The sequence below is a fragment of the Sander vitreus genome, chromosome 18 (assembly GCF_031162955.1).
Source record: "Sander vitreus isolate 19-12246 chromosome 18, sanVit1, whole genome shotgun sequence".
NCBI lineage: Eukaryota > Metazoa > Chordata > Actinopteri > Perciformes > Percidae > Sander > Sander vitreus.
The window spans coordinates 5452936-5475264 of record NC_135872.1 but is presented as its reverse complement, the minus strand read 5'-3'; the positions used below and the strand labels follow the sequence as shown (position 1 = coordinate 5475264).

The following is a 22329-nucleotide window of genomic DNA, read 5'->3' as shown; positions in this document are numbered from 1 at the left end:
CTCTCTTTATTAACATAGTTTTTTGTGTCTGTGTCCAGCTCAAAAATAAAGATCCCAGTAGTTTGCACAATACTTCCGATCCCCTGCATTTAGGACTAGCGTTGTCCTAATGGCTAAAGTTGCGGTTACCTTGGTTAGCAGTCTCCTTCAGCTAGGTGTTGCCTCTAGAGGAAGACTTGCCAGACATTTTTATTTAAGATGGCTAATTTAGTACCACAACATTTAATGTTTCGAAACTAATGTATTTTTGACAAATTCTCTCTCAGGTATTACAGTTGTATTTACAAACTATAAAGTTTGTTAAATATATGAGGAGGGCATGTGTAGACGTCTTCACATCGGTCTCTCAGTAGTTTGATTTTTGCTCTGATCTAGAGCTGAATGATTAGTCAAAATGCAAAAAAACAGCAGGTAATGATTCGCTGCGTTTTCTGTTTGATTTTATTGTAAATTAAATATCTTTGGTTGGACAAAACAAGAAATTTGAAGTCCTCACGTTGGCCAGGTTGCTGTCCAACGTAGATTGATTTATGGTCCAATATATTAGATATTTTCTGTGTTATAACTATTTTAAATATGCATTAATGGTTTCAGTGGAGCGTTTGTCTTATTTTATAATTTTGCAGCCAAAATGTAGGTAAATAAACCTTATTTGAAAGCATTATTTGAATGTTTTGGAGATTGTATGACTTCAGGTTCAGAATGGTCACATTTACAGGTGATGAATAACAAGGAGACAAGGTGTGTCTAAGAAGACATGTTTTTAGGTAATGAAACATCTTACGACACTGTTGGTAAAGTTAACAGCCATGACGGCTATACATCATGTCTAATATCAACTGTGGGGTTTACTCTGTATCTGTGTGTATGAATGAATGAGATGGTAAGACAGGACACAAACTCATCAGCTCTTAACGGCCTTGTGGTGGCCATTTACCACACACCCATTTGCACACAGTGATTTCCTTCTATGCAGTTATCTGCCAGCCGCGATCCTTGTTGGTTGCTTATGGAGGCGTTGAGGCAGTGAGCAGGTCTGATTTGTGGCCAGGCGTTGCCACCGGGTCCAGACAATTTATACAATACCTTCCTACAATGCCTTACTCTGTCAGGATGACTGGGTGAGCTGGATGGAAGTGGGGGAGGGAGGTGGAGACTGGACGGCTCGATACCAAAGCAGAAACTCACCTGAAACAAAGAGGCTTTTCTTTGCAGCCATAGAGGAAATGTGTGCATTTAGTATTTTCATTCATTCAGGACAACAGGCCTCCTCTGCCAGCCTTTTGTTTTCCCCGGTCGTTCAGGTTGTTGTTGTTCTGCAGGAAATTCAGTAATTCCAGATTGGAACAACTTTTAAGATGTAATTATAGGACAGGACTGCTTTGCTTCTGTAATATTTCAATATATGACTTCTTCCTTTGGTCAAAAAGTCTATTGAGAGTTGAAATGGCTATAGTATGATCATAGGTTTCATTCTAACTGTATGTGTCTCCCCACAGACCGTTCCCTTGACAATAACCGATCAAACGACGGTAGTCTGTGCTCAGATATGGGTCTGTTTAGTGAATGTTTGATGGGAAGAATGTCTCACATCTTGTAGCCTACGAGCCAGTTTAGCAAATGGAATTGTGCTCTTTGTCTTCCACCCACATATTATTCTAATGCTATAAAGTTGAATGTTTCAAATGTCCAGGCTTACATTCTTTTGCCGTTGAATAACTATTAAAAAAAGCATGTTGAATAATTAGAAATCCACCCATTTGACTTTGGGATAATCTAGGGTTTATGTGGTCAAATCTGTCCTTTATATGTTTAGACCGGTGAGCAAGCTGTACTGCTGTCAAAAGCAAAGCTGTTCATGTTTATACAATGCAAGTTCAGGATATGTAGGGATTAGTATTGTTAAAATTCACGCTTCAAGGTCAGCATTTCAATAAAATGCCTTGAGGCCTCATCACTTTAGTAATACATTTGTTTAGCACAGCATGCTTGCTCTTAGATGAAAGCAGAACAGTTAGCACCATCAACTGCATCCCACCTAAACACTAGGATGTCATAATCATTTATATCCTGTTTATTTTCTCCATAATAATTACAATATTTGAACCTAAATGAAGTTTGTGCCGTCTTAAAATAATGAATATGTAAAAGCTGTAGATGGACTGAACTACATTTCTGCACTTTCCCCCTTTTTTTGTTTTCCTTGAGGCCATGTCCTCAACCCTATTGAAATCTAAAACACAGAGTAAGACAGGAGGCAGATTTGAGTTTCTGATGATACACCTGCAACCGCAGGTAGCACCGAGATATTTGATGCTGTGGATATGTGCTGTAAGCCTGGCATCCTTTGGCTATTTAAAGCAAAAGGTAAAGTAATTTGCCTGCTTCACGTGATGGGATTCTTGTCTTCACCCTTCTCCTCCTCTCCTTTCTTTCCCCCCCCGTCTGTCGGTGTGTTTGATCTGATGTCTTTGAAATGCCTCTGCTGCTGGGATCTGATGTGAGATGGGTTTCCCCTCCCCACATCTGAGTTAAAACCTCGATCCAGCTGACCTTAGACACAGGCTTAGGGAGGAATCCCCCCATGTTACTGCAGGTGGGGCTGCAACAATATTGACTCAGGGACTCGGTTCATTTTATTAGGCTCATGTTCGTCTGTGTGTGTGTGTGTGTGGAGAAGACTAAGATGACGCACAGCAGCTGGAATCTATTCTCATTTTCAAACAGCCATCATCCAGAAAGCCCCTCTCCTCCCTTCTCTTTAAATTCATCTTTTTAAAATGCCAAAGAAAAATCCAAATTTGAGTATTCAGTGTCTCCATGGAAACTGGGGTTTAACCTTTTTCTGGTTTGCCAGTATTTGTCTTTAATTTAACACAGGGCTGCAGTATCTGTGCAAGAGAAATCAGTGTTGCAGAACAGTAAAAAAAGCTTGGTTATTTAGTCTTAAGTGTGGGAAATAGAGCTGTGGTGTTGGTATCAAGTAAAACGGCAGCTTGGCTTTAAACTAGGCCACATGTTGCCCAGAACAATTAACGTTTGGGGCTGAAATGCCTCAAAAAATAGTGATAAGTTGTGTTTCTTATTTCCCACTGAAAAGACAAAAGCTGCCCAAAACTAGACTGAAAATGACAAACGAGAGTGAGACCCTGCCCCAATATTGGGGGTTTATCCAAGAGCCAGTGGGCCATGACTATATAATAGGAAACATTTTACTGCCTTTAATTGTTCCAATATTGCATTTCTCTCACATCACAGTGAGCATTATCCCCACTATATTAAGATTGTTGTTTTTTTTTTTTTTTTTTTTTTAGAGAACTCGAAAGCCTGCAGAAACTAGCCCCTGCTTACTGTTGCAGATGTGTAATGAAAAAGTAAAGAAGTCCAGGTCTTATTATCTGAAATCTAAGACTTGACTATCTTTCATGCAGAAAGTGGTAAAAATTAGTTGTCCAAGTGGAAACTAATAGTGTGATCAACTGCTGGGATTGGATGTGATCATCAGCGGACAGCTGGATGGCCAGTATGAAACTTTTAAGGTCTTTAGGGTGTAACCAGCTTACATTTCCGTTTAAAGTGAATGTTTTTTTGGGGCGTCCGAGGGGCCTAGTGGTTAGCATCCACGGTTTGATTCCAACTGGGTATCTTTGTTGCATGTCTCTCTTTCTCCTCATTTCCTGTCAATCTCATTAATATCCAATAAATGCAAAACAAATCCTCCAAAAAAGCTGAATATTTATATGACATGTATTTCAGAGCACGACTACATAATACTGGTATTTCAGGAGCATTTTCATTAATTTGTATTCTCTGCAGGAGCAGAAATACAGTATTGTTTAATTTATAACCCACAGAAAGTAACCTAATTTCATTTCAAGGGATCTTTAATATCCCCGGAGCGCAATTTGGTTTACAGCCAGCAGTAAGACATAAACAACAAACACAACCAATATATAAAAAGCACAACAGAATAATTACAAACATTACATTTTAAGAAAGTAATTCACAAAGCTGATAGCAGCAGGAATACATGACCTCTTTCAGTATGTACACAGCATGCATAGACTCTTCAGAAATAAACATTAAGATATTACAGTTTTTAGCAACAGTAGCCTTCTTGATTGAAACGTTTGTATAATTGATATAAATGAATTTGTTTTGCATTTAGATCTTAGCGTTTGGCTCCAATAGACCTTTAGACTTGTGCCTGCCATTAGTTTGTAGTAGTGTGTTTAAAGATTTATCACAGTATTGAACGGCAGTAAACGGGGCTATTGAATTGTTGTCCAGCCCAGTTGAGAATGGTGTACACCTTATCCTAAATACTGAATTGTATCTTACTTTGGTACCAGAATTCACTCAGACATGCAGCTATGTCTCCACACAGAGGCGTCATACTTGAGACCAAAAGTGGTTTACATGCTCGGAAATGGAGCTCTGGTTAGTTTCCTGAACACCTGATAACCCCCTACCCAGCACTCCCCCACTTTCTCACACACACACACACACAAATATACCCAGGCTGGCATGGGTTTAAAAATGGCTTTGGAGGCTTGCTGACTTTACTAGTAAGACGCAGAGTGAAAAGGTGATGTGGGAGAGTGATAAGAGTGAGTGAGACATGATGGAGAGTGTGGAGATAGTGACGGATAACAGTAAAGTGATAACTTGTGTGTGATGAAGTGCTCTGGCCGGTCAAGTGGGCTTGGGCAAGGGTTTCTCCTAAAAAGTGATTACATCAAGGTTAAATAAAGTTTGTAAATCAGCAGAATTAAGTAGTTTGTGGTTGTTCAGTTCAAAAAGACTTCAGAGATTTCAGTCAAACATTTAAAGGCTATGAGAATGTGGCGCTGCTGTTGGGACAACATTGTCTCTCAGCTTGGAAAGTAATCAGTAGCAAAGTATACCTTTTGCATTTTATAATCGCCTTTGGAACGGTTATAAAAACCAACTTGGACAAACGACACGATTGGAAACGCCTTGCTTGCAAAAAGTGAAAACATTTCTTAAAGCTTCTGATGAGGATGCATCAACAGATGTGTGCACACAGAGCAAAAGACAGACATTAGAATGTCTGTAACACAAATTGCTGATAGGTAGCTCGATGCTCATCGTCGGGCAGAATTCTTTCGATTTGTGTGCACCCTCGAAGCTTAAATATTACCTCACTATACCTATTTGCAAGCAAGCAGCTTCCAGTGGTCTTAATTAGGGGTCGACCGATACTGGTTTTTAAAGAACGATACCGATTATCAGTAGTTAATAAAACCGAGAACCGATATTTGGAACCGATATGCATTCACAGTGAAAATGAAAATGTTTAAGTCAAAAGTAAGATTTTGGAATGTTACAAACTCCAACACAAAACTTTGTTTAAATGCTTTAAGCAATTATTTAATAAATTAGAAACTTTCAACATAATACACGGTGAAAGATAGTCAGATAGGATTGTGGGCGGGACATTAAGTCAGACTCAGTGGTGAGTGAAACCGAAGCAGAGGGACAGACACAGAGCTGTAGCCGAGCCAAAGTAGACCACTTTTTAATTCATCAACTGTATCGGTTATCAGAGAAATAAAACGCTGATACAGATAATCTGCAAACTACCAAAAAAACGGCCCGATAATCGGTCTACCCCTAGTCTTAATGTTGTTCCCTCACTGTTATTAACATCGATACCGGGTCTCAACATTCATAAATGGAGACTTTACTGATATACAGCTGATGTATTAAACTGACATAATGCACAATTTAAGGCGGGCGGTATGTATAAAGTCTTCAATCACAGTGTTACAGTCACAGCTGTTTTCTCATATGAACTCCGCACAATGACTGACCAATCAGGTCCAGAGTTGCCCTTTCGCACATGTAGCACACAACAGGAGATTGCCCGTGTCAGACACGTTGTCAGTTAAAGTCTCTTGCCGTTCCTTAAATTTCTTCCTGAATCTCGTTGTCTGTTTTTGATGTGGCTTTTCCAGTTATTAAATATCTGACCGATCAAGATACAATACAACCTCATCCAGTACAACCAGAGGTAACTATGACAGTTAAGAAAAGTATATCACCTCAGTCATATTTCCCATACTTAATGTACAGCTGAGCCTATATATTACACTAAAGCGTACGTATATGACTCAAGTGTAATAGTTTTACTGTTTTATGTCAAATTTAAAATGTTATTGACAAATGCACAGTTTTCTGTTCTCTGTTAATTCAACACAAAGGAAGAATTAACAGTTTCTTCATGCTAGGTGAATCCTATTTCCAGTTCCTTCCTGCGTCTATTTACAAACTTATATTCCACTAGAGAGGTGTGAATTTACTCAAGAAGGGGTAATAATAAAAGAGTAAATATAAGAACAATGTAGCGCTTTCAGAGTTACATTTTAAATGTTATTTGTACCTCAGATTCAATCCGGGTCTGAAACTAATATGCTGGTTTACAAGCAGCGAAAACTAAAGTTCCCTCAAAGTTGAATTCACCACTTCCACCTCCCTACACACACACACACACACACACACACACACACACACACACACACACACACACACACACACACACACACACACACACACACACAGCCACACAAACACACACACAGCCACACAAACATATATGAGAGACAGGCACCAGGTGGGATCTGGTTTTTACAGCCAGAAACTGAAGTGGACTCACTTTACCATACGGACACAGACGTGATCTTCAACCTCTCCTCTGGGTGCCCTTTGACTCGGAGGTGTTGGAGTCACAGAGCAGCGTGCTTTCTCTACACTGATTCTCACACATACATTCACTCTTTACGGATGAACTGTTTGTGTGTGAGTGGTTTTGTGTGATAGAGAAAATGGCATGTGGTAGATGAAAGGTTTTTTAAGACCATAAAAGGGGAACGTGGGAAGTATCTACTGAGGATGAACCGATATGGGACTTCCTTCGATACAGGTTTCATAGAATTAAAATTCCCATGAACTGATATTTTATCTTTACATACGATACGTACAACATATCTTTATAAAGCTTATATCAGCTGATATATCGGCCCTGCTGGTTCACTGACTGTTCTGGATTAAATGCAATTTTATTTGGGGCTATGAAAAAGTAAATCACTGAATTTTGTATTGGCAGACATTAATATTGGCCAATAAATATCGGTAAATGGATAATCGGTTTACCGCTAATATGTGTCACCTAAAATACACACACCTAAAGAAACACAAACATTCTCTCTCCCTGGTCTCCATCAGGTTTTATCTAACATGATAACGGCTATCAAGAGTATATGTGTGTCTGTGTGTGTGTGTGTGTGTGTGTGTGTTTTCATGGAGTCCAGTATACTTGTGGGGTCCCACAACTTTAAAGGGCTGTTTGAGGGTTAAGACTTGGTTTTAGGGTTAGAATTAGGTTCTGGTAAGGGTTAAGGTTAGGCATTTAGTTGTGATGGTTAAGGTTAGGGTAAGGGGCTAGGGAATGCATTATGTCAATGACGGGTCCCCACAAAGAGCGCCAAAATCCTGTGTCATAAATAGTCCTGTCTCACAAGTTTAGTCACAGGTATCAATCACATATCTTTGTTTGCCTCTCTCTCACTCTGTGTGTGTGTGTGTGTGTGTGTGTGTGTGTGTGTGTGTGTGAGAATTCCTTTGCCGATGCCTCTGCCTGGCACAGCGAGGAAGGAGGATTAGGGCGCACACACTACAGTACCATATATTGTAGGTCTTATACACACACAGTGGTTACACATTAGTTAATTAGCCTTACAGTTAGAGGCAGACAACATGTAGTGTATGTATGTATGTATGTCACAAATACACTACATGTAGTGTATCAACAAGTATCAAAGAGTTCCCTAAACCGCAGTTGATGATACCACTGTACCGACTTGACTGGAAATGTGTGTGTGTGTGTGTGTGTGTGTGTGTTTGACAGACAGCGTGTAGCAGGTCTTATCTGGGCTGCTGTTGTGTTTGAGACATACTGCTGCATTAGCTTTTTCTGTCAGCCCATGTGCTGATTGCGAAATAAAAAAAGCTGTTAGGGATTATTAGAATGAAAGCTGCAAAAAGGATAAACTGAGTTTGTTCTTGTTTTTTGCACCAACACATTTTAACATTTTGCATTGTTTGGCATTTAGCTGACACACTTTAAATAAACAAGCTAAAAATGGTGTCCGAGGTCAGGCTTATGCCCTTTTAAAATGAGTTTGTCCGTTTTTCCATTTTCTTGTACTTTTTTTTCAAGCGAATAATTAAGATTTTTCATTTGTGAAATGAAGCTAACATCAGTTTAATAAAAATCCCTTGGTTGGTTGTGTGTGCTTGGTTGTGCAAGCCCGTATAGCTTTAAAAACAAGTCACACCCTTCACAATCACGTTTGTTATTGGGTTGTCTGTGTGGCATTCATCCAAATATGCCGTGGAGTCCTCATGACGGCAAAGTCTGTTGGACTTTGCCGTCTCCTGGAGGAATGGGAGAGTAGGACTGTTGCACAGGACTTGAACTACATGTGTTTGTACTTGTCTATTCCCAGTGGCAAAACGGGCTGTGGTTGGACTGGGCAGTGTGTAAATTATCCACTGCTGCATCTTAGCTGGGCTTTGTTTGAACCCAAGCGGACTAGTGTCTCCACAGTAACAGTCACCAATGGTTACGCAAGCTTGACAACGGCAACCCTCAATGACCCACATTCCAGCAGTAAATCACAACACACACATGCACACATTCCCGGCTCCGCCCCTTGCCTATCGAAACTATGCTCAGTATTTCCACTCTGCCTGACTGTCGCTATCAAATGTGGGAAGTGGGAGAGAAAGGGGGGGAGGTAACAGGTGAGAAAGACTTGGATAGAAGAAGAAAGTTTTGTTTTTCATGTAAAGGAAAAAAATGTTTTTGCATCAGCAGTCTGTCCCTCTTTCTTACTTTCTCTGTCCACATTTATGAATCGGTCTTCACATCCTCTTACCATCTTCTCTTAAATGTGTGAATGTATGTGATAGGGAGGCCAAAATCCGACATTAACCGTGTAGAATGAATCTAGTTAAATCTAATTTAAACCTTTACCCTTATCTCACACACACACACACACACACACACACACACACACACACACACACACACTCTCATTCAATCTGTCACATTAAAAGTTGTTTGGTCAGTTCTCTGCCCTGCAAAAATGCTGCCAAGGTGTCTCTTTCAAATTCAAAATTGCTTTGTTGGCACACTGACAGGAAAGATAGCTACGCTGTAGAAGAACCACAAGTCAGGGTTTTCCCGCAGCTGCTTTTGAAGGCACAACATTCTCTTCTAACGACACGAACAAGAACACATTTTTATGCAATAAAACCTGAGAGAACTTGAAGGGTAAAGGGGGCAGTTTTCTTTAGGAAAGCGTATATAGCTATAGTTTAGTTTAGCTATAGTTTTACTTCATTATGTAGGGGTATACCATGAACACAATCGTGTCGTCCAGTTCTGTTGAGGTTGCTTTATACTCTGGTTAGTGTGATAGGTTAACATTGCGTACATAACGTTTTGACTTCACTGGGGTGGTACAGGACCATTTCTGTCCTGCTTTAGATTTGTTTTTTGCTGAGAGCACATACTAGCTTTTTAGTGTCTACCCCAGAGATCTAAGGCTTTCTAAGACCGTTTTAATGGCAGTTACAATGAAATATAAGGCCATCTTCACGGCTGAACCTTAACGAATGCACACACGCATGCTGTGTCAGCACTGTGGTACATATCAGGACTGGGTGTGTGTGTCTGTTTGAGACAGGAACTTTCAACATGTAGGCAATACATTTGCACCTACATGCGTGACAGCGTAGATAGCCCTGGGTGTCAATTTCAGCCTGCTGCTTTCACATCCTATATTTGGCACCGTCTCTGTTTAAGCATGTTCATTATTGTGTGTGTGTGTGTGTGTTTTACTATATTCGTGGGGTCCCAAAACCGGGGAATACAGTATACTTGTGGGGTCTGCACAGCCTTGTGGGGCCCAAAATGCTGGACCCCACAAGGTTAAAGGGCTGTTTGAGGGTTAGGACTTTGTTTTAGGGTTAGAATTAGGTTAGGGTAAGGGTTAAGGTTAGGCATTTAGTTGTGATGGTTAGGGTAAGCGGCTAGGGAATGCATTATGTCAATGACGGGTCCCCACAAAGAGAGTTGAGAGAGAGAGAGAGAGCGTGATAGTGGTTTCCTAAGACTAGCACTGTGAGATAAAACCGATAAGTAAGCTAAAACACAATACCTAGTAAAGCTTTATTTATGAGCCAGGAAGTTTCCTGTCATTTGGTGCTTATTGTATGGAAAAAGACATTTTCTTAAACAAAAGCTGCATTTAAACCCAAGTAACTTGAAGTAATTAATTGGCATTGGCTATTTTCCGTATAATTAATACCAAATACGTAATTCTTTCCCAAAAATGTTTTAAGAAATGGTGTTATTGTAGTCAGTTGCAGTGCACAACACAGGTGCCTGTGGCTTGACAGCCAGGTCAGTTAATGACAAAACAAAACAAACCTTTTTTTTTTTTATCTCGACACACATCCTGCTGACAAACTCCACTTCTTGGCTCTCTCAGCCACTGCTGCTTCTCTCTCACCTTACTGCACAGTCCTGCATATATAATGACTGCTTTCAGCTTTTTTTATAATGTAAAAATAATGAGGGGCATTTAAATCAGTTGGCTTGAAATGAATAAACTGTCTTCTTTAATGCCAAAGATATTCACAGTAAATGTTTATATATATATATATATATATATATATATATATATATATATATATATATATATATATATATATAATGTGTGTGTATTGCACGTAAACAATAACAAACCTCTGTCTCTTGAACAGGACTTGGAGTTCCATGGCGTGATGCGGTTCTACTTCCAGGACCGGGTTGCCGGTAACTTTGCCACCAAGTGCATCAGAGTGTCCAGCACAGCGACAACGCAGGACGTCATCGAGACGTTAGCTGAGAAGTTCAGACCAGACATGAGGATGCTCTCCTCACCAAAATACTCCCTTTATGAGGTCCATGTCAGTGGCGGTGAGTCCTATAGATGGGGTAAAAGGGGTTGACCTACTGAACCCAGCCAAAGTAATCTTAACAATTTAATGTTTCAATGCTAGGAATAGTAATAATTTGACATGGTTGACTCTGAACATGAATGTGTGTGTGTGTGTGTGTTAGAAGAGCGTCAGCTGGACATGGACGAGAAGCCTCTTGTTGTTCAGCTGAACTGGAACAAAGACGACCGAGAAGGACGCTTTGTCTTGAAGAACGAGAATGACATCCTTCCCAAGGTGGGCTACTCTGCTACGTCTGTTGTCGTCTGTTAACCTGCTTGACTGTTAACAAGTCAGTTTACTAGTGAGCTAGTCTACATCGACGACGTTCCACTTCCGAGATTGTTCAGGTGCCGCCGGAAATTCCGCCGGATGTCCCTCTTTTTAGGCCGGATGTCCCACACCTCATCGCTTTCTTTGTGTTGGCATTCTAAACTTTGGTGGATTTATTATGTTGAGTTTAGTATATCCGCTACGTTCCGCTTCCGGGACTGCTCCTTTGCTACCGGAAATTCCGCCGGATTTCACTCTTTTCGGCGGATGTCCATTACCTCCCGCTTTCTTTGTGTTGGAATTTTAAACTCCGGTGGATTTCTGAGGACTATGGTTAACTGCTCCTCAGATCTCTGCAGTGTAAATCCAGACAGCTAGCTAGACTATCTGTCCAATCTGAGTTTTCTGTTGCACGACTAAAACAACTTTTGAACGTAAACATGTTCCACCAAAACACGTTCCTTCCCGAGGCTGTTTTGCAGATGCACCGTGATTGTGTCCGGGGCTTAGTGCCGCCCATGACGATTGTGGTTGGTTTAAAGAAGTGCCAATAAACCAGAGCACGTTTTTCTCCCATCCCGGAATGCTGTGTGGACTAGCCAGACCTTCCTTCACAGCTCTGTGGAGGACGGTCTGGCAATGCAAGACTACTAGCGAGCTGACTCATCCATACATTTATCCATCAGAAAAATCACCGAAAGCACCTACAGCTACTGGCAACATACATTATCTAGCATATCTGGATGTGGCTTTGCACCATTGACCAGCTATATATCTGTAATACAAATTCCCATATTCTGATCGTATTTTGATCCGTGGTCTGTCAAAAGTATTTCTTTTAAATGAAGGTAATAACTAACTGTAGTAGACGTAAATAAATAAGGTTTAAAACAAAATTTTTGTTCATTTAGTCATAAATTAGTAAGTTATTACAACCTTATAGTGTCTAAGAGCACATCATTAACTCTTCTTCCCCTCTCTACCAGAAGAGTCAGAGTAATGGGCCCGAGAAGGAGAAGGATGGAGTGATCCAGAACTTCAAAAGGACTTTGTCCAAGAAGGAGAAGAAGAAGGAAAAGAAGAGAGAGAAGGAGTCCGCCCGGATCCCCGATGGAGACGAGCAGGGTCTCAGCCGGGAGGACGGGTAAGACACACACGCTCACAGTCATCCATCTTACTGTCCTGCCATTACATCCTCTCAGTCCTCGGAGAGGATCTTGTTTTTTATAAGGGCAAGAAAAGTGCAGAAGGCTCAAAAAAAAAGGAAAGAATTAGTGATTTAAACTTTGAACTTTCTGTTCCTCCATTTCTTATTTTCTCTCTCTTTCACTTATTCTGTCTTCTGGCCTGTCATTTGTCTCCCTTGTTTTTATGTTTTAGGGAAAACAATCGTCTGGCGGCAGAGGTTTACAAGGACATGCCGGAGACCAGCTTTACCAGGACAATCTCCAACCCAGAGGTGGTGATGAAGAGGAGACGCCAGCAGAAACTGGAGAAACGCATGCAGGAGTTCATGAGCAGTGATGGGAGGCCCGACTCAGGTAATTAAACTGTTTGTTGAGCTTCTAATTCAACCCATCTTGTCAACTCGTGTACCCAGACCATTTTCTTCCAAACTCAGCTTGAGCTCTGATCAGCCAGTCATACATAGTTTACAGTCTCATAGTTCTCAGTTGTTGTCAGAGAAAATGACATGTTGACATATGTTGAGGTATAGATCCAGATAAGGGTACGAAGAAACGTTCACCAGAGCTTAGTGGAATAAATTATGAAACAGAGGCAGCTTTAAACCACCAAGACTTTTCATACAGCTCGCTAAGACAGGCTTGTTATAAGGACAACCATCTCTGCAGCACTTCTGAGTAAACAACATATTATAGCCTGCCAAGACATTGGTGAAGAACACTTAAGCAGTCTGAGACAAACGGGAGTAAACATATTTTGTTAGATGAGGCAAAAATGGAACTCCTTGTCCTGGTTCCAGCCTTCTGAATCGCCGCCCACATCCGATTTGTTAGACTACATTTGGTGTTGTGCTCACTTGTGATAGTTATTTCCAGGGGTTGGAGAAACACGTGACCAATTGTAGTTAAGTAAGCGGGATAAAGAATAGAGAAGTTATCTTTATATCTAGCTACAGAGCCACATTAATGAAAGGTAGTGACAGAAAAATGAGTTGTACAAGCTGTTGTAGCTAGACAAATGTAGTATATAAATAACAAATCGACAAATCCGCAACTGTAGCCTCCCCTCGAGAGAATGCTGGACCTGGCAAAAACAAGTAGCACACATCACCTGGCTAATTCTTTCCCTACTGTGTAGCACAGCGTTGGTGGAATATACAGGGACGCGTCACAGCAGTAGGAGCTGACAAACCGATCAGGATTGAGGGAACGATAAATGGAGCCAAATCAAAAAACCTGCTCCCAGAGTAAATATGACATCATGCAAAGACTCAGATAGATTGGCTTCGGGACAAGTGTGAATGTCCTTGTGTGGCTTAAAGGTGCTCTAAGCGATGTCGGGTGACGTCATTTCTTGTTGACGTTCGAAGAATTGTCAAACAAAACGGAGGCTACCTCGCCCCTCCCTCCCTCCTCCTCATCCCGTCCCCTCCCCCTCCCTTCCGCGCACTAACCCCCCCAACCGCCACCCCCAAATCCTTGTCGGTTATTGGCTGGAACACTGTTTGGTGGTGCAGGTTGGCGCAGTTTGTTTTTGTTGCTGGGCTGTCTACAGAGACCGTGTTTTTTTTTACAGTGTGTTCAGGGGACAGGCAGCTAGCGGATAGTGAAGAGATGTTTGCTGTATGTGACAAAACATGTTGTAGCCTAAAAAACGCGTGACATCGCTTAGAGCACCTTTAAGGAAAACCTGGCGTGAACCCCAAAGAAAATCTGCAGAGCTGGTAGAGGTGTTCTGCAGCTGTAATCGCCACCAGTTGTGCTTATAAAAAGCAGTGAATGGAAATTAGGTTTTCACGTTTTATTTAAATTTTTAATACAATAGTAAAATGTATGTTCTCTGTCTATCCCTGATCCGTTTACATCAGCTGACCCACAGCAGGCCATATGTCTCACGCTGTCGTGTTTACACATACAAGAAGACGTACTTACATGTCGAATGAATGACACAAACACGCTGGCTGGTACAGTGTGTGAGAGTCGAGCATTACCTAATCACTCTGCCAGACAGACAGATGGACCAGTGAACCAACTCTGAAAACAGCTTTCACCGCTGTCAACATACGGTAGACACAGGATGGCTTGTGGTTAGACAATGACGTTCTCCCAGCAGAACGTGCTATTTTAAACAAGCTCATTTTATGTGATGCATCTGAAAACCCTGTTTGCTTTGCTGAAGACTCCCTTGTGGGTTTTACGAAGGTGATCATTTTTGTCTAGTTGACACATCACCGATGAAAGTGTGGTATATTTTATATATATATTTCACGAGCACGTCAGTCAGTCTCGTCCAGCTACTGGTTCTACTTTTTTTTCAGCACTCCAAATTTCTTGTCATTTATACATGTTATATAGTCAAGTTAGTATCCTTGTGCAAAACATGTTGGAATCTATGTCCAGGTTGGTTTCCTGTCATCTGAAAATTTGGGTCAAATGGTCAATTGTAAGATACTGAATTTACCATACAATATTTGTGTTTGAAGGATTATTTCTGTCACCTCTCAAAAATTCTAATTACTTTTTGCTCTCTACAGTTGGAGCAAATAATGATTTGGCCTTTTATTTGTTATCTGGGTGCAATGACTAACACAATATGTGTTGTTTTTTCCTGCAGGAGGCACTTTGCGGATATACGCTGACAGTCTGAAGCCCAACATCCCGTATAAGACCATCCTGCTCTCCACTAGAGACACGGCTGACTTTGCTGTGGTGGAGGCGCTGGAGAAGTACGGGCTGGAGAAGGAGAACCCCAGAGAGTACTGCATCGCTCGGGTAACAACATTCATCTTACTACAACTCCTTCACCATTAACCTCGAGGACATCCTCATCTAAACACATCTCCTCCATCACAGTACATACCAAAAACATAGAATGTGTTCTGTTGCGCTCCAAGTCAAGTTAAACTACTTTTAGGATAACTTGACTTTTGGAAAATGCAAGTTCTGTCCTCTTGTTTTTGTGACCCTCCAGCTGCAGTGGATGCCATTAGACAGATGTTGAGTCACATTGAGTGTACTCATATTTGACCGCAGCATGCATGCATGCATGCGTGCGTGCGTGTACTTGTACTTGGCTGCGCTCCCCACAGCCACTCCCATATCTATCCTCTCAGATGGACTCTGGTTGTGGCCAATCATATGAAATAACTGCTGCTCCCACAGCCAATACAGTGGAAGACCCACTGACTGGTGATAGTCAGTAGCAATTTGCTGATGAGGCTAAAGCACAGGGAAAGTCCATTAGGTTAGTGAACATGAGGAATTGGCACTAGTATTTCTAAAATGAGACACTGAGATGAGACAACTGGATGAAGAGATGTAGGATGGCTGTAGCAGATCACAGGCAGCCCTGTAAAGAAATACAGCAAAATTTCAGTATTTATGAAGCCTGAGAACAGCATCATTTCATTAGGAAGAGTACACCTATGGGAGAACAGCTCTTCGAAACCATGTAATGACTCGTTATGGCAACTTAAAAACTAGTGTTCTTCCATATAGTGGTCATCTCCTGGCAATAACATCCAGTATATTTTGTATGTTTAAGACAATTTAATGTGGTGAATTAATTAGTCACCTTTTTTTTTTGAGCAAATCAGAACACATGAAATCAGTCTTTAACTAAGAATCTTTATCTTTAAATCATATAATCTTAATGTAGATGCTGGAGCCTCCTGACATGAGACCCGTTTAATATCTCAATTTAGGAGTATCTGTTTTTTTTTTTTTTTTTCTATTTGAGACTGTAATTAAAAGTATTTTGGGGTCTCAAAGTATATCTGTGAATAGTAGCAAATTCTCTAAGAAAGCTTCTGAGCTGGTCATTGGTTGGGATTTGTTATATTTTAGTTGCTTAAGTGACTGATTTGTTTTCTGTCTTGTGTTCTTTGCAGCAAGATGATAAGTCGGGCAAGGACATGATTCTGGACGATACTGAGTGTCCACTGCAGATCTTCAGGGACTGGCCTGCTGACAGAGGTAACACACGCACACGCACCTCTAAATAAAACTCTCAGCCCCTGTTCCTCTTTTCTTGGTCGCTACCGCCCCCTCCTGCTGACTTAGTCATTACAACTATATTATTAGCTCTTTACCTCTTCAATTGTTTTGGTGAAAAAACAACATTTCAATGTAACATCCTGACAAATTTGATTATGTCTTATGTCAGGTTCGCTAGTGTTCCAGCTGAAAAAGAGACCCCCCGACTACCAGGGGAGGAAGGGAAGGAAAGGCGACGACAAGGGCCTTCGAGGGAAGGAGGGCAGCACCAGCTCCTTGCCGCCCGAGAAACTGCCTTACCTGGTGGAACTGAGCCCAGGTAAAACTTCCATGCAACACCATAATGTCTGCTCCTGCATCTGTGACGTCTTAGCTCAAGTATCCATCAGTTGTACCTGTAACAGTAATAGAAGTAGTAGTAGCTGCTCTGATGAGCACTGCTGTTGTGATCGGTAGTAGCCAGCAGGCAGCAGTGTAGCTGCACTAAATAACATTCAGGGTTACTCAAAGGTGAGGCTGTTTCACTTTCCCTGCTAATGGGAGTAAATCACATGATGGATTCCAGCTGTTCCGTGGTTTCCGTTCCTACCAGGACAGGATTTCCTCACTATATAACACCTTACATTTCTAGGTTTATTTATACTCATGGTATGCGGATGATGCTGATGTAAAGAGCGCAAATGTTCCAGTGATCTAAACACAAACATCAGGTCTACAACTGAGCTAATTGTTGGGTGGGTGTAAAAAAAAAAATCGATACACTTGAGTATCGCAATATTTTATTTTGCAATACTGTATTGATTTTCAAAAAGGCAATATTGATTTTTTTTATATAAAGTTCAAAGATATCCATGTAAGACAGTGGTTCACGTTTTTGTTGTGTTTAAAGCCCCTACCGGTAGATGGCTATGCTGAGACGCATCACTAGTGTCCTTGCCTAGCAGACTTCTTGCTAGAAGCTAACAATGTAGCTATGGCTGAACTTTGGTCTACTTTAGCATATACAAATTAGCTCGCTAAGAACCTGTGAACCACAATCCCAAACTGGCAGTTTGATTTTCTGTGTCCTGAATTGTTTACTAAAGTAAACTTCTTTGACTTTTATGAACATCATGTCTTTTTTTTAAATATTAGTTTTTCTAAAATTATACTTAAAAAAAATCCCAATATATGACCTTATTCACAGTATTAAAATATATTGCAATATGTTGAATCGTGACCCATGTATCGTGATACGTATCGTATCGCCAGATTTTTGCCAATACACAGCCCTAATACCCATATGTCCTGTGAGAAATGGAGGAAAATCACTATTGGAATTAGAAGTAGATTGGGCAGGTTGATGGACTTGGAGAACAACAAAATGTAAGTTACTACGATTAAGCTCCTGGAATGCAGTAAAGAAATCCCAGAATGGAGACAGTATTGGGATACTTGAAAACACCCAAACCTATAGGAGCATTTTGGCAACCTGAGTCTTGCTAATTGTGACCAGCCCTAACCGCTTGTTTCTTGCTACTGATCCCTCTCTCTTTAGCTTCCTATTTGTCTGTCATATACCTCATGCCATCAACTTATGGCCTGATGGTGACCCAAACACTTCTTAGCATTAAACTGTAGTGCTGAGTTAGTGTTGGGGAAGCCAAAGGGTCCGGTCCAAGAATATACTAACGCATTGACTTCATCCACTGTCAGATTGACGGGTCACTGTCTGTGGAAAAGATGGAAACTTGATTTGGTGGCTCTCCCTAAATAATGGGTGCTGGGTCTGTGTGAGTGTGTTTGTTCCGGTATCTTTGATAACAAATTTAGATCAGTGCATTGGCTTAGATTAGTGTGTGTATAAGGCTTAAGATGAAAGGAATGATTGCAGTTTTTGTTACCTGCAGCTCAGTCCACCGTACTCATTTAGAACGGTGGTTTAACTGATGAGCAGATGTATGTTTAAGGTGTCATGTAGTCACAAGTATTAGGACATCATGCCTAAAAAAAAAATACTATTGCATTTTATCATAAATGTAGACAGTGAAAGACCCTTGGAAAAATTCCATATGTGTGAGTGTTTGTATGTCTCCATGAATTAATTGGGTTAACATGGTAATGCTGCATTTTTCCTCCTTGCTGCATTTTCACCCTCTGCTATGTGTCTGTTTTCTTTCCCCGTTTTTATGGCATGGTGTGTTTGTGCACGTGTGTATGCGTGTGTGTGTGCGCGTGCGTGCGTGTGTGTGTGTGTGTGTGTGTGTGTGTGCGTGCGTGCGTGCGTGCGTGTGTGTGGGGTCTTGTGCATGTGTCCTTCTACCTCTGCACCTGCCTGCCTGTTTGCCTAGGGCGAGGGAATCACTATGCCTACTACGCCTATCGGCACCACGAAGGTAAAACTCCACCACACGTCCTCTGTGTCTGTTGCAGTGGCTGATGGGTTTGTTGGGAGGGGGTGCAGTGACCCCCGACTCCCCATTTGGCTGATAATGATCAAACAAATCTTTTTTTCCCCCCTCCTGAGCAGCCAATGTTTCCCCTTTTTTCTTTGGTGAACTAATATGCCGCTTTGCTTTTACTAAACTCTTGTTTTACTAATAATCAATAGTTGCTCTGCAGCCCCACCAGCCACCCACAATGGTTTTTTTTTGGCACGCATTAGCAGTGTTTATACCAGTATACTCCAATCTGTATTGACTCTTTCCTGTTGAAATGATGGATGGATTCCATGCTGTTAGTGTCTGTGGACAGTCAATCCGAGTGTGTGAGGTTGAACGTGTATACTACAGTACTTTTTGCGATGGGAGGACCAACGTGCTAAATGTGAGTGTGTGTTTGTGTGTCTAGATGGGTCTGACTCACGTGACAAACCAAAGCTGTACCGGCTTCAGCACAGCATCACCGAGGTCGGCTCAGACTGCACAGAGGACGGAGCCATCCAGGTAACTACTTCACGAAAACACTCGCAAATTGTTAAAAGTCAAACTGAAATCTGAATTCTCCTCGCTTTTTTTTGTGCGGGGAAATAACTGAGGAGGCAAATTACAGTACAGAGATTGTCAGTCGATACCGAAATCACACTCGCTGGAGACCGCTGATGTAGGGAGAACGGTCACTGGAGAAAAATAAACGCAACATAATCTTTTTGGTAATTACAATTTCAATGAAGTACGTTTACATGTCAAAGCAAACATCAAGGATATGCAAACTGAATTCTTAGCAACAATGAACTTTAATTTCCGTTTCAATTAAGACACTTCCAATGTAGCTGCTGTAATGTGCGTGTATAGTTGCTTTGTGCTGATGTGCCGTGTACTATTGTTTGTCTCCAGCTGCTCGGTCCGGGGATTCTGCCCCACCACTGCAACCTCATGCACAGTGAAGGCATGGTCACTGTGACGCCACACGGCCCAGACGCAGACACCTTTGTCGACGGGCAACGAATTACCGAGACGACGCTGCTGCGTTCGGGCTCCACCCTCCAGTTTGGTTCTGCACACGTCTTCAAGTTTGTGGACCCGATGTTCGACCAGGGAGGGAAAAGAGAACCGGCGTCCATGATGAGGGGCCGACACAAGTCTGGGTGAGGGGAGGGAGATGCTCTTCACCTCTAACTGACACCACTGACACTCATGGTCCTTCCTATCTGCCTCTTTTTCTTAGCTTTCTTCTTCTTCTTCTTTATCTTCTTGTGATTCCTCCTTCTTAAGCCCGAGACACACCAACCCGATAATCGGCCGTTGGACTGTCTGGTGAGGTCAGTGACTCGAGCCGTCTGGTCGGCTTGTCACGACCTTAATCCTCCCGATGCAAGTTTGTGAACAGAAAAAAAGAAGAGGCTGTTTTTATAGATGAAGGGAGGAGAGGATGAAGTTTGGGCAGAGCGAGAGATGAAGGGAGCGGTTTGGGCAGAGTGAGAGATGAAGGGAAGTAAAAGAGGGAGGAGGGAAGTCTTGGGGTTGGACTGAAGGGGAGAATGAGGAAATGAGAGGAGAGGAAGAGCCGAGGTCTAGGGTTATGGCAGGCAGTCTGCCCTCTAATCTGATCAACATGGTGTTGGGTGTGGCCTCTTGCTCGCTGTCGTTTCACACACTAACGGGAGAAAGAAAGAAAGAAGGAGCACATCAGATAAGAGGAGAAAGCACTGTGTGAGCTGGTTCAGGATGAGTACAAGAAAGGTTTTGAATTGAATGGCCCTTTAATGACTCAATGGATGACTGACACTGTGAGAGAGAGAGAGGTGTGTAAGTAACTGACACTGTAACTTATTGCTCTGTGTGTGTTTCTGCATGAATTAGACCAAGACTAGAAGTCACACATTCTGTTTTCTCTTGTGTAGCTTGTCATGGGAAGTTTTTATTTCATTTCTAAAGTCTTAAGTATTAAACATATTGTTTAAATTTGATGACTGTTGAGTGTTAAATTAAGAGTCTTTTAAATGCTTTACTGCACCAGAAATGAATACACATTTTGCGTATTTTGAAGACAAACTAAGTACAAAACTATAAAATAAGAGCGGTAGTCTACATGTTCTTGGTTATTAATCATCCAGCAACAGTATAACAGTTTGGCTGTTTGTGTGATCAGTAGTGAGTTTGCTAGGTTTGAACACAGGTTGGATAGACCCAAAATAATCTTCAGTGTAGCGTCCTAATTAAGAGAGTGTTTTGCCTACTTTTCAGCAACAGATTGAATAATCACATGAAGTTAATCCTATTTAGATGTGGTCTGAAACAGGGCTCTCACGCCATGTTCCTCAGAGGGTTTGAGAGTCTCGTCTACAGGGTTGCATTCAAGCCAAAGTTCAGGTGATTTGGACCAGCAGCACCTTCAACCACAGGGAAGAAGTAATCATCAGGTTGAATGAGCAGGAATGAAAAGCTGCAGGGTCCTTGTCCTGTAAACGTTGGTCTTGTTTTGTTACTTTTAGGGCTGTGTATTGGCAAGAATCTGGCGATATGATACGTATCACAATACATGGGTCACGATTCAATATATTGCAATATATTTTGATACTGTACGTAAGGCGATATATTGTGATTTTTTTTTAAATTTTTTTTATAAAGTATAATTTTAGAAAAACTAAATTTAGAGCTTTTTGAGCTAATTTGTATATGCTAAAGTAGACCAAAGTTCAGCCATAGCTACATTGTTAGCTTCAGCAAGATGTCTGCTAGGCAAGGACACTAGTGATGCGTCTCAGCATAGCCATCTACCGGTAGGGGCTTTAAACACAACATAAACATGAACCACTGTCTTAGATGAATATTTTTGAACGTTCAAAAATTGAAAATTGATACAGTATTGCAAAATAAAATATCGCGATACTCAAGTGTATCGATTTTTTTTTGTTACACCCCTAGATACTTTTTTACTAATATTTTAAATTCTGTGCATTCACTGAGGTTTATATTGGCTTGTCATCCCCTTTCTTTGTGCTGATTGGCCCATAACGCTGACAGTCCACTCAAATGAGATCAGCTAGGTTACTACTTCATTGTGATTGTCTGTTTGTTTTTTATTTGTTGTTTTTCTTTTTTGTGGGGGCAGAAAGCTTTAATCCACAGTTCTTATTACCGTCCAGACTCTGATTATACAACAGAGGAGGGATAGAAGAAAAAAAAATAGAGGGAGGTGTGTGGATGATTTCTTCTCTACTGACAGGATAAACATGACTGTGTGTGTGAAAGGGGCCGCTTGGAGCGATGAACCCAGAGAATTATCTTAGCTCTGCATAGCATCTTTCAGCTCTTTGTTTTGGTTTATGGCCCGTATCTTTACTGTTTTGGTTCAGTCTTTCAGCCTCAGCATGCAGCTGTTT

The 22329-nt window shown here is 41.3% G+C and overlaps 1 protein-coding gene across 12 annotated transcripts in view; it reads left to right on the top strand.

Moving 5' to 3' along the window:
* The window catches only part of afdna (afadin, adherens junction formation factor a), a 105138-nt gene that overhangs the window by 21584 nt on the left and 61225 nt on the right, over positions 1 to 22329 (top strand). For 6 of the 12 annotated variants that reach the window (XM_078274915.1, XM_078274908.1, XM_078274911.1 and 3 more), the window contains exons 2-11: positions 10858 to 11053; positions 11198 to 11310; positions 12333 to 12490; positions 12727 to 12887; positions 15145 to 15302; positions 16421 to 16505; positions 16696 to 16845; positions 18857 to 18901; positions 19356 to 19450; positions 19841 to 20091. In XM_078274915.1, coding sequence (XP_078131041.1) covers positions 10858 to 11053; positions 11198 to 11310; positions 12333 to 12490; positions 12727 to 12887; positions 15145 to 15302; positions 16421 to 16505; positions 16696 to 16845; positions 18857 to 18901; positions 19356 to 19450; positions 19841 to 20091 — 1412 coding nt within the window. The remainder of the gene's footprint in view (positions 1 to 10857; positions 11054 to 11197; positions 11311 to 12332; positions 12491 to 12726; positions 12888 to 15144; positions 15303 to 16420; positions 16506 to 16695; positions 16846 to 18856; positions 18902 to 19355; positions 19451 to 19840; positions 20092 to 22329) is intronic. The other 6 variants (XM_078274912.1, XM_078274905.1, XM_078274913.1 and 3 more) reach the window with 4 other exon arrangements.